Below are 13,342 nucleotides of genomic sequence, written 5' to 3'. Positions count from 1 at the left end.
TAGAGGGGGTAAGTTTGATCAAAGTACATTATATGCATGTTTGAAAATATCACAATGAAAGCACTTTGTACAATTAATACACACTAATAAAAAAGAGTGATTGTGGCCAGGCGCCAATGGCTCATGCCTGTAATCCTATCTTCTCAGGAGGCAGAGATCAGGAGGATTGAGGTTCATAGCCAGCCCAGGCGAATAGTTGGAGAGACCCTATCTTAAAATACCCAAAACAGGGGCTGATGAAGAGGCTCAAGTGGTAGAATGCCTGCCTAGCAAGTGTGAGGCCCTGAGTTCAAGTCCCAGTACCGCCAAAACAAGAGTGAATGTAAAAAAATATGTAAGTTTGAGAAGAAGAGAATATATCCACATATAACTGAAGCATGAACTGTTATTCTTTCTGAGATGAAACTGATGCCTCTTGGCCAGTGAACAAGAGGATGCTCTATTACAAATGTATTATATAACAGGAGGTGGTGGTGCACACCTATCATCCTGGTGACTCAAGAGACAGAAACAGAAGCACCTTGAGTGTGAGGCCAGCCTGGGCTCTCTCGCAAGACCTCTGTCTCAACAACAAAATAAAAACAAATGCTTGAGTTATAATCACTGGCCAATTTGAACAACTATATTAATATATTACATTAACATATATTAATATAATATTAATATGTTAATATAATATATGATATAGATTAATATTACATTAATATATATTAATATATTATATTCTCCTCAAAAAAGAAAGTATGCTAGATGTTTTACATTTTTGTTTGGAGCTAAGATTGTGTAGTACTTTTTCATCTTTAGTAACATCTCTTTTGCTACCTCACTTAGAAAATTTAATGTTTCATTACACTATTTTATATCTGTACCTCCTTGGAAAATAATTACAATTATTTTTGTGCCTGAAATCTATACTTAAACTGTGGATAATTTTTGTTTCTTAAATTAATCAATGCAATTTCTAGGCTTTAATAAGTCATACTAAGTAATAAACCACTAAATAATTCTGGAAGCATGAGAAATTTTGCTGCCAGGAATAAAAAATAGGAAGGTGTTATCTAGTACTATTCACTATACATACCAGCATTTGCAATGTGTAACACCCCAGAAATTATTTGTGGTGTCATCTGAGAAGAGAAGCTTCTTGTATCAAAGTTGGTTCCTCTCCAATTATCATTAACAAAAGGATTTTTAAAGCTGCCTTCCAATATGCAAGTAACTGCAGAGCAGCCACTCCACCGAACCCTAGAAACTTCTTTTCTTCCAAGACGTAAGAGCCTATCCATTCTCCAAAATGCTTTTGCAAAGGCTTTGTGCATATCCTCATGGCCACGCTTCTGTGTTTTTCTCACTTTGTGTGCTGAAGAGAAGAGGTCTTCTATTGCTATGTATTCTTCTCTGAACACAGTGCGAAAGGAATTGATTATCTGTTGCTGTTCTGGTGTCATTTCAAAGGAAGGATCACATTTGGAAAGCTGATGGAGAAGTAAAACTGGGAGTTCCTTTGATGCCAGTTCTGCTGCTGAGGCACCATGATGTCCATCAAACAAACCAAAAAAGCACACATTGGGCTTATTGCCAAAATAATTCATTATAGTGAATTTATCATTCATTTCAGCTCTCCATGTAGAATTCCTGTCTCCACAGGTGGCTACACCTTTAATTAATACATGACAGATTTTTTGAGAATGGATGGAACTCTTGCCAAGGCTATCAAAAATCTTATAATGGTATCCTGGTATTTGTTTCTTGGAAAGCAACTCAAAAGAATTATTAATGTTCTGTAGTATTGCCTCAGTGAACATAAAAGATGATAGCATTTTAGAAATTATAAACTGTCTCTGAACTGCAATCATGACGGGATGTGGTTTCTTTCTACCCATCCATTGGAAACCCAGTGTAGCCAAAGCTTCGTGTTGTTTCTTATGGAGAAAATTATTACTTATGGCAATTTCCTGGTTGCACACCGAACAGGGAAATGTGATCGTTCCATCTTCATCCTGCTGCTCATTATAATCTTTGTCTTCCAGTATTGTTGACTTTTTCTTTCTAAAACGCTTTCTTATGGGGATACGATGTGGCATATCCTTATGTTTTTTCTCATATACTGACTCAAATGTCGATTTTTTAATATGCCTTTTTTTTGATTTCCAAAACACTCTGCAAACAAGATGAAAGATATTTAACACATCAGGGATGATACAATAAAAATCTCTTCAAGCAAGCCCTTATCACTGCAATTTTCTTTGGCTCCTCACAATTTCACATAGACCTAACATTGAATATTCTGTGAGTTTTTAAAAAATACACAGTAACAGATTAACAAAGTAGTGATTGACTTATGTGGGCCCGGAATAAATTAGGCAAAAACTCAACAAAGTCAGCTAGACATCTGAGCAAACACTCAGAGAAGTAGCCATATTTTATCTGATGTGTATAAAAGTTATATGTTTGAAACATGAATTTTGTTTCAAACTGGAACACAATTACTTTTGTACTACACTTTGTCTCATTTAAAAGTTTCAACCTAATGAAAGTGTTCACCAGAAAATAAATGAGCTATAAAACAAAGTAAAATAATGAATTGATAGTAAGAACAGCCACGTGTGGTGGCACACACCTGTAATCTCAGCACGGAGGAGACTAAAGCAGGAGAATCACATGCTCAGGGTTCAAAAACAGTCTGGATAACATTGTGAGACCCCATCTCAAAAAAATATGAGTATATAAATTTAAGACTACTATGAACATGGAAATATCACAATGAAACACCCAGTATAGCTATCTTAAACAACAAAGATGTCATTTTTTTAAAAAATGGAGAACAGGAACACAAAATAGGTCTTGTGTGGGAGTTAGTACCAGTGGGAGGGGAGAATAAAAGGAAAAGGTGTAAGAGGGTAAATACAGTGGAAATATTATGTACTTATGTATGAAAATGAAAAAATGAGATCTATTGAAACTATTCCAGGAATCAGGGGAGGAAAGATAAAGGAGAATGATGGAGAGGGTGAATTCAACTGTGATATATTGCAAGAACTTTTATAAATGTCACAATGTACCCCTGGCATAATAATGGGAAAAAAGACTACTATGAAAAGGTCTGGGATGAGAACATGAAAGAAAAGATGTGGAGATGAATGATACATTCCAGAGTAACAGTAGGAACCCTTCCTATCAGAAATATCTAGCACAGTACTGAGTACATAGACCATTTTTATTCATTTTATGCACAATTTCTAAAGCATCAGATCTTTCCTGGGGTCTGTGAAAGTTAGAAACCTGAAATATATGTTTGTTTATGAAATATTTTAAACCCTGACAAAATCACCCAGCACGTAATCTTAACCTTTAAGGAAACTAATGCAGGAGGCTCACAGTTTTGAGGCCAGTCTGGGCTACATAGTGAACCCATGTTCCAAAAACCAAAACAACTAAGCTCTGAAAACAATTAAACGTAATAAGCTTAAATGAATTTAAAAACAAGTTCATCTTCAATTCATATGTAAATTATATTTGATATGGGTACATTTTAGCATGTTAGATATAATGAAGGGAGGGGGCTTATAACAATTAAAATATCTAGAGCCTCTAAGGACTTAAAACATCCCTGATACATGATAGGCATCCAAGCTGTCATTGAAACAAATAAGGTAGAAAAGATGGTGGTGAGTAATAGCTCCCAGCTTCTCTCCCCACATACACTCCAAATTGAACAGCTGTTTGCACAAGAAGCTGAACAGAAGAGCTAAGGAAATTAGGACTTGTGGAACTGTATATTTGGGGACACCAGCATTGTGTCACAGTGATGAGTGACTGTGGGCACAAAATGAACTTGGAGTCCAGAAGCAACTAAGAGGGAGTGTGCTGAGTGCAAGTGGGACTGCTGGAGCACAGTGGCTAGCTCTGAAGCAGGGACCTTCCAACCAATGGGACCGTACCAACCACATCAAGGAAACCCTTGAGAGTCCAAAGACGGAGCCCTAATTACCAACACAACTCTGTCCCTAGCCCCAGGCACATCACAGAAATCTCCACATGAACCTTTTCGGGTATGATAGCAAATCAAGCCCAACACTGACTTGGAAACCAAGTTGAGAAAAAAAACAGCCTGTGAGTTTCTGGGGCTATGAGAGACTTAGAGGATTCCACAGGTCAAGTGGGGAATAAAGCTAGAATCTGGGCAGATAGGAAGAAGCTCAGCTCCTAGGATCCAGCATAGGAACTTACAAACAGAATTTGAAGTCTACTTTCTGTTTTGGGGGCCATGGCTCAGAGCCTACAGGCATGAGTGGCTACTCCGCCACTGACCTAAATCTCCAAACCAGACAGCCCTTAATATCCTAACTGGTTCAGATCTAAAGAAGAATTTTTTAAAAAGACCCCAAAAACCTGCACTGGTAGAGAGAGGAAGCCAATTGCTTCCCCTTCCCCAACAACAAATAAAATATATACTACTTGTTCTTGCCTTTGTCTCTTTTTTTTTTTTTTTGAGTACTGGGGTTTGAACTCAGGGCTTACACCTTGAGTCACTCTGCCAGCCCTTTTTTTGTGGTGGGTTGTACTGAGATAGGGTCTCATGAACTGTTTGCCCAGGCTGGCTTCAAACCGCGATTCTCCTGATCTCTGCCTCCTGAGTAGCTAGGATTATAGCGTGAGCCACAGGCACCTGGCCGTTCCCTTTAATGTTCTTATTAACTGAGGTCTTCCTAGTTCATGAAGTATTATCTTTCTCCTTTATTACCCCAAAGATACTAGAGCAGTGGTGGTGTGTGTTCTAGCATGTGTCTAGCAACTGTGATTGCTTCTGTAGCTCTTCTTCTTCCCCCTGAGTGGGGTAGGGGGCTGGATCCTGTGTCTTGAGCATGGCAGGGCAACTGTTTGACTACTAAGCTCCACCACCAGTCTAGTGATGAGAAAATAAACCATAACCCAGCCGTGTCTAAACAGGTTTAAACTCAGGGCTTCACGCTCACAAAGTAGTAGGCCCTCTACTGTTTGAACCGCACCTCCAGTCCGTTTTACTCTGGTTAATTTTTTGGAGATGCGGTCTTGCAATCTATTTGCCCAGGCTAACCTGGAAATTTGATCCTCCCCAATCTCAGCCTCCCAACCAGCAAGAATTACAAGTGTGAGCCACCAGTGCCTGGCTGGTGCATTCAATTTCATAAAACAAATACTACTGAACATAAAATCACAGGAAGACTCCCAACACAATAATAGTAGGTAACTTCAATGTCCCTCTCTTACCAATAGACAGGTTATTCAGACAAAAAAATCAACAAGGAAATTTCAGAATGTAATGACAATATAATCAAATGGACTTACTATATTTCATTAAACAGGTACACAATACACATTCTTCTCAGCAGTCCATGGAACTTTCTCTAATATGGTTATTTTAGGATATAAACTCTTTTTTAAAACACAAGAAAATTGAAATTACCTACTGTATTTTATCAGACCACAATGGAATAAAACTAGAAAATCAATAGCAAAGACACTACAGAAAATATTCAAACACATGAGACTGAAAAATACACTACTTAATGACCAGTGGGTCACTGAAGAAATAAGGAGCAAAATAAAAAATAAAAACTAGAATCAAATGAAAATGAAAGCACACTTACCAGAACCTTTGGAATACTGCAAATGCACTTCTAAAAGGAAAGTTGATAGTTATGAGTACCTACATTAAAAACACAAGGGGATTGGACTTTGATTCAATGATAAAGCGAGAGCACATAAGGGATGTATGAGGATAGGTAAGACACCCAAAAAACTAGATAGCGTTTGTTGCCCTCAACACAGAGAAACTAATGCAGATACTTTAAAGCAACTGAGGCCAATAGGAGAAGGGAGCCAGGAACTAGAGAAAAGGTTGGTTCACAGGAAATCAATGCGAGTCAACTCCCTGTATAGCTATCCTTATCTCAACTAGCAAAAAGCCTTGGTCCTTCCTATTATTGCTTATACTCTCTCTTCAACAAAATTAGAGATAAGGGCAAAATAGTTTCTACCTGGTAGCGAGGGGGTGGGGAGGAGAGAGAGGGGGCAGGGGGAAGCGGGGAGAAATGACCCAAACATTTATAATAACATTATAAAAACATTATAAATAAAAGAAAAAAAATCAAAGAGGCTGGGCACCAGTGGCTCATGCCTATAATCCTAGCTACTTAGGAGGCAGAGATTATGAGAATCAAGGTTCTAAGGCAGCCCAAGTAAATAGTTTGTGAGACCCTGTCCTGAAAATACCCAACATAAAAATGGGTTGGTGAGGTGGCTCAAGGGGTAGAGCACCTGCGTAGCAAACATGAGGCTCTGAGTTCAAACCCCAATACCACCAAAAAAAAAAAAAATCAAAGAGATGTCTAATAAATAACTAAATGCTTTTAGAAAAACAAGAACAAGCCAAACACAAAATTAAGCAGGTAGAATCAGGCACCGTGGCTCATGCCTGTAATCCTAGCTACTTGGGAAGCTGAAATCTGGAGGATCATGGTTTGGGGCCAGCACAAGCAAATAGGTCATAAGGCTCCCATCTTCAAAATAACTAAAGCAAAATGAACTGGAGGTGTTGTTCAAGTGGTAGATCGCCTGCTTTACAAGTGCAAAACCCTCAATTCAAGCCCCGCTCACACACAAAATTAGCAGGTGGAAAGAAATAATAAACATTGGGACAGAAATTAATAAAATGGAGACTAGAAAAACAATATAAAGGGGCTGGTGGAGTGACTTAGGTGGTAGAGTGCCTACTTAGCAAGCATGAGGTCCTGAGTTCAAGCCCAAGTACTACTAAAAAAAAATTATATGTATAGCTATATGGATCAATGAAACAAAAAATTGATTCTTTGAAAAGATAAATAAGAAGTCAGGTATGGTGACATGCCTGAAATCACAGTACTCTGAAGTAGGAGTGGGACTGTAGTAGGAGGACTGTGGGTTCAAGGCCAGCCTGGTCTACATAGTGAGACCCTGTCTCAAAAAAATTTTTTTAAAGAAAAGATAAACAACATTGATAAACCCTTAACCAAAAAGGGAGAAGACTCAAATTAATAAAATTAGAGATAAGAAAATGATATCATAAGAAAACAAAAGAGGATCATTAGGGAACACTTTAAAAACATTCTAATAAACTAGAAAGTCTAGAAGAAATAGATAAATTTCTAGATGCATGTGACCTACCAAAATTGAACAAAGAGGATTTAAACTACTTAAACAGATCAATTACAAGCAATGAGATTGAAACAGTAATACTGTTGCAACAAAGAAAAGCTCAGGACTAGATGGATCCCTGCCAAATTCTACCAGACCTTTAAGGAAGAACCAAAACCAATACTCCTCAAACTATTCCATAAGGGCTGGCAGAGTAGCTCAAACAGTAAGACAGTCTGTCTTGCAAGTGTGAAGCCCTGAGTTCAAAGCCCAGTGTTGCCTAACAAAACAAAACAACAACAAAAAAATCCCCAAACTATTCCATAAATAGAAACTCATTCTATGCAGCCAGTATTGTACTGATACTAAAACTGAACAATACAACAAAAAGTGAAAATTATGGACCAATTTCCTTGATAAACTTATAACAAAAAATTCTCATTAAAATTTTTGCAAATCAAATTGAACAATATATTTTTTAAAATGATACACCATGATCAAATTCTTGTCATTCCAGGGTTGCAAGGATGATTTAACATATGCCAATCGGTAAACTTAACAGAACACAAAAACAGAATGGACAGCAAAAATCACACGATCATCTCAATGGATTCAAAAAAGCTTAAAAGCTTTTGACAAGACTCCACACCCCTTCATAATAATAACAATTTTTTAAAAACCTGAAGAAATGAAGAGTAGAAGGGAAATGCCTCAACATAAGAAAGGTTACAGGAGCTGGGGATGTAGCTAGTAGCAGAGCACTTGCTTTGTGGTAAGAGGAGCTGGGTTTGCTCTTCAGTACTGCAAAAAATAAAAATAAATAAATAAAGACTATATATGACAGACCTAAAGCCAACATTATGCTGAACAGGGAAAAATTAAAAGCATTTCTTCTAAAAGATTGTCTACTATCACCATTCTTTTTCAATATAATGCTTGAATTCTTTGCCAAAGCAATAAGGTAAGAGAAAGAAAAAAAGTGATATAAACAGGAGCAGGAGAAGTTAAATTATCCCTGCTTACAGAGGATATGATCCTTTACTTAGAGGACCCTAAGGACTGCACTAGAAGACTATTAGGTCTGATACATACTTTGAACAAAGTACAAACTTGTTGAAAAGAAGCCAGGAAAACAATCTAATTCATAATATTCTCAAAATAAATTAAATACCTCAGAATAAACCTAAGAACATAAGCTGAAAACTTCTGAAATGAAATTTATAAAACACTGAAGAAATAAATTGAAGAAAACACTGCAAGTTGCAAAGACTTCCCATGTTCATGGATTGGCAGAATTAATATTGTAAAAATAGGTTTACTCCCAGAAACAGTTAACAGATTCAATGCAATTTCATAATTCTGTCTTTTTTGTTATTGTTTGTTTTGGTATTTTTAGTGGAACTGTGTTTTTAACTTAGGGCTTTACCTTAACAAAGCAGGTTCTCTACCACTTGAGCTATGCCCCCAGAGCATTTTGCTCTGGTTATTTTGGAGATGGCATCTCATGAACTATTTTTCTTAGGCTGGTCTCAAACTGAGATCCTCCGAGCCTCCCAGGTAGCTAAGATTACAAGTGTGATCAACCAACACCCAGCCCAATGACATTTTCACAGAAAAAGAAAAAACAACCCTAAAATTCATATGGAAAATTTTTTTACAAAATAGCCAAAGCCTATTTTTTTCCTGAGGGGGCAGGGGAAACAGCAGTGCTTTTAGTTTCAACTTGAAATGCTACAGAGCCATATTATCAAAACCAGCATATTACCAGCACAAAAGCATCTACATAGACCAATGTAGATGACCAGGAATAAACCCACACAACTACAGCTGTTGGCTGTTGGATTTTCCCTTTGTTTTTTTTTTGTTTTTTTTTGGTGGCACTAGGGTTTGAACTCAGGGCCTCACACTTGCTAGGCAGGTGCTCTTACCGCTTGAGCCACTCCACCAGTCCTGGCTGTTGGATTTTCGACAAAGGCACCAAAAACATTTATTGGAAGAAAGAAGTCTCTTCAACAAATGGTGCTGGGAAAATTGGAAATCCACATGTAAAAAAAACTAGACCCCTATCTCCCACCCTGTATGAAAACCAGTTCAGAATGGCAAGATCTTAATGTAAGACCTGAAACTTTGAAACTACCACAGGGAAACACTTAGAGATATAGGCAAAGGGAACTACTTTCTGAATAGGACTCCAATTCTCCATATGAGTCACGAATTGACAAATGGTACTGTGTCACATTAAAGTTTCTGCACAACAAGGAAACAATTACCAGAATCAAGAGACAACTGACAGAATGAGAGAAAATCTTTGCAAGCTACTCATAGACAAAGGATTAATAGTCAGAATATACAAAGGGCTCAAAGACTTAAAACACCAAGAGAACAAATAGTCCAATGACTAAATGTGCAAATGAAGCAGACAATTCTCAAAGGAAGGGATGCAAATGGTCAATAAATACGTGAAGAAATGTTCAACAACTTTAGCCATGAAAGAAATGCAAATCAAACTACACTGAGGTTCCACTTCCTCCCTCACACCTTTCAGCATGGCCACCATCAAGAAAGCAACCAACGACAATGCTGTTGAGGATTCAGGGGAGGGATAGGAACCCTACACCCTGTGGATCACCATGTAAAGCAGTGCAGCCAAAATGGAAATCAGAATGGAGGTTTCTCTTGAAATTAAAAGCAGAACTACCATATGATCCTGTTATATGACTACTTGGGCATGTATCCAAAGGTATGTAAGTCAATGATGCAATAGAGACACCTGCACATCCACGTTTCTAACAGTGCTATTCACGATAGCTAAGATATGAAACCAGCCTTGCGGCACAACAAATGATGAATGGATAAAGAAAGTGCAGTATATATAAACAATGGAGTATTATTTAGTCATTAAGAAGAATGAAGCTATATCATTTGCAGGAAAATGGATGGAACCAGAGATCCTCATGTTGGAGTGAGATAAGCAAGCTCAAAAAGCAAAATATTGCATGTTTTTGCTCATAAGAAAAATCTAGACTAAAATGATAATGGTAATTATAGTAATAACATGGCATGAGTGTAAAAGGGGGAATTGTCTTGTCAGGGGAACCAGCTGGAGGGGAAAGGAAAAAGGAAAGGATGTTGGAGGGTGAAATAATCAAAGTACATTTTAAAGCAAAATGTACATTCAGATAGCAAAATGAAACCCACTAAGTACTATTTTTAAAATTAGGGGAAGGTTAAGAGGAATTAACAGAGGTTAACAGGTCTATTACAATATTGTACGTTGTACTTAGACTAATGTCTAAGTATATGGAAATACCACAGTGAAACCCCTTTGTACAATTAACTTAAGCTAATTAAAAAGAGGTATTACTGAGGTTTTTTTTTAAATGAGCCCATTAGAAGGAATGATGATAACAATACAATCTTTTTACAGTTATGTGCATATTTAACTGGAACACAGTAATTGAACATATTTATGCAGGAAGATGTGACATTTCAATACATTAATAGGACTGTACTGATCGGATCAGAGTAACTGAAATGTCTATCATATCAGACATAATATTTCTTTGCGTTGAGTGTTAAGAGCACTCAAAATACTCTCTACTAGCCATCATGAAATATTCAATTCATCATTAACTATAGCTGACTACTGTGCTATCAAACAGGAGTTATTCCTCCTACCCAACAGCACCCCCATATCTGTTAACCACCCTCCCTCCATTGCTGCAGGACCCAATGTAAGACTCATGCCATACCTTCCCAGGGCTCTGTATGCTTCTGCCTACAAGCAAAAACATGATATTTTTCCCTCTGTGCCTGACTTATTTCACTTAAAATGATATCCTCCAGTTCCATATCTGTTGCTACAAATGACAGAATTTTGTTCTTTTCAGGAGGTGAATATTCCATTGTGATCATATACCACATTTTCTTTATAGACTCATTGGTCAGCTGAGTTTGTGGTTTCCATCTCCAGGGTATTTGTGAATAATTCTGCCAAAAACATGAGAGTTAAGTGTCTTTTTGACATACTGATGTCTCTTTCTTTGAACATATATTCATTTGTAGGATTGCTATATCATATGATAATTCTAATTTTTGAGTCCAAATTTTTTTCCATAATGACTGCCCTAAATTACATTCCCACCTATGAGAGTTCCCTTTTCTCTGCATCCTCACTGGCATTTGTTTGTTTGTCTTTTTGACAATAGCCATTTTGAGGTGAAAGGAAATTTCATTGTAGTTTTGATCTGCATTTCCTAATAGTTAGTGATATTGAGCATTTTTTTATGCCCTTGTTGGCTATTTGCATATCCTCTTTTGAGAAATGTATATTCAAGTAATCCAGCCACTTGTTTTTTTCCTACCTTTAAAATACATATTTTTTTCAGACAGCATCTCTCTATGTAGCCCAGGCTGGCCTTGCACTCCAGATCCTCCTGCCTCAGCTTCCTGAATGCTGGGATTACAATTACATGACACTGAGTGCAGCTTAAAAATGTTTTCTTAACACATTAATCATTCATACTAATGAGATTCCATGTGATTTTCCATGCATGTATACAGCATGCACTGAATAAATGTGACCTCCCTTTTCTACACACCACCCAGGCCCTTCCCCAGCAATCATACTTTCAGGTCTACTATTCTTAGCAACCATTAAGGAGAGAAAACATGCAGTATTTTTCTGTATCTGGCTTATTTCACTTAACATGAAGTCCTCCAGTTCCATTTTGCAATAAGTGAATTTTCTTTTTTCTTTTTTTGGGGGGTGGTATTGGGATTGAACTCAGGTCCTCACACTTACTAGGCAGGTGCTCTACCACTTGAGTCATGCCCCCAGCCCTTTTTTTGCATTGGCTATTTTTGAGATAGTGTTACTTTTACGCTGGGGCCAGCCTAGACTATGATCCTCTTATTTGTGTTTTCTTGCACAGCTGGGATGACAGGTGTGTACCATTATGTTCTGTCACTGGTTGAGTTGGAGGTCTCATTGTCTTTTTCCCTGGGTTGGCCTCAAATGGTGATCTTCCTGATCTCAGTCTCCCAAGTAGATAGGACTACAGGAGCGAGCGGCACCCTGCCTCATCAAAGTCTTTAATCAAAGGGTTAAACAGGTCAGATGGAGCCAAGGACAGAGCTTCATCATAGTTCCCAAGCAAGGACCTAGCCTTTACCTAGCTAGGCATTGCATTGTGAGAGATACAACACTGAACTAGAAAAACTCACACCTAAGAGCCAGCAGCAAGAGGCTCAAGCCAAATCCAAGGGAATGACCAGTTAGCAGACGAAACCAGAAAGTGAACCCAAAAGGAGAAAGGAAATGGATAGACACACAGAGAACTAGGGAAAGAAACAGTACTGACAAAGCTATAAAGGTCTTTTGACCAAAATGTACATCAAATTTTTGACTTCTGTTTTGCTGTTTTTGGTAATGTTCATGTAAAGGCTAAAATTTATTTTGGTACTGGGGTTTGAACTCAGGGCCTACACCTTGAGCCACTCTACTAGCCCTTTCTCATGAAGAGTTTTTTCCATATAGGGTCTCACAAACTATTTGCCCAGGCTAGCTTTCTTGATCCTCCAGATTTCTGCCTCCTGAGTAGCTAGGATTACAGATGTGAGCCAATGGTGCCAGGCTAAAGGAAATAACCATAATACAGTTCTCTCATACATGGAGCCATTCTTAAAATGTGATGCACCATTCATATGTTCATTTATTCACTCACAAAAATGCAGGTTGAGTGTCCCTTATCGGAAATGCTTAAGACCAGAAATATTTCAGATCTTGAATTTTTCTTCAGATTTGGGGAACTCTTCCAAATGAGATTCATGGCAGACAGATCCCAACTCTAAACAAAAACTCATTTGTGTTTCATATACACCTGATACACGTAGCTTAAAGATAATTTTATAGAAAATAATTTTGTACGTCAAACAAAGTTTAATGGTCTTCCACTTGTGACATGTTGTTCAATAAGTTTCAAATTTTGGAGTATTTCAGAATTCAGATTTTTGGATTAGGAATACACATCTGTATATAAATACATCTGTAATAAATTGAATATAGATAGAGCAGATGAAGTGGGGCATATTGGCACACCTGTCATTTTAGCATTTGGGAGGCTGAGGCAGGAGAGTTGTGAGTCAGCTTGGGCTACAAGGTGAGACTCTGTCTCAAAACAACAGC

The 13,342-nt window shown here is 37.7% G+C and overlaps 1 protein-coding gene across 1 annotated transcript in view; it reads right to left on the bottom strand.

Moving 5' to 3' along the window:
- Pp2d1 (protein phosphatase 2C like domain containing 1) overlaps positions 1 to 13,342 on the bottom strand; it is a 50,762-nt gene that overhangs the window by 36,559 nt on the left and 861 nt on the right. Inside the window, exon 2 of the mRNA XM_020173397.2 lies at positions 1,082 to 2,160. Within this exon, the coding sequence (XP_020028986.2) occupies positions 1,082 to 2,160 (1,079 nt within the window). The remainder of the gene's footprint in view (positions 1 to 1,081; positions 2,161 to 13,342) is intronic.

The sequence above is a fragment of the Castor canadensis genome, chromosome 10, assembly GCF_047511655.1.
Source record: "Castor canadensis chromosome 10, mCasCan1.hap1v2, whole genome shotgun sequence".
NCBI lineage: Eukaryota > Metazoa > Chordata > Mammalia > Rodentia > Castoridae > Castor > Castor canadensis.
This window is presented reverse-complemented; position numbering and strand designations above follow the sequence as displayed.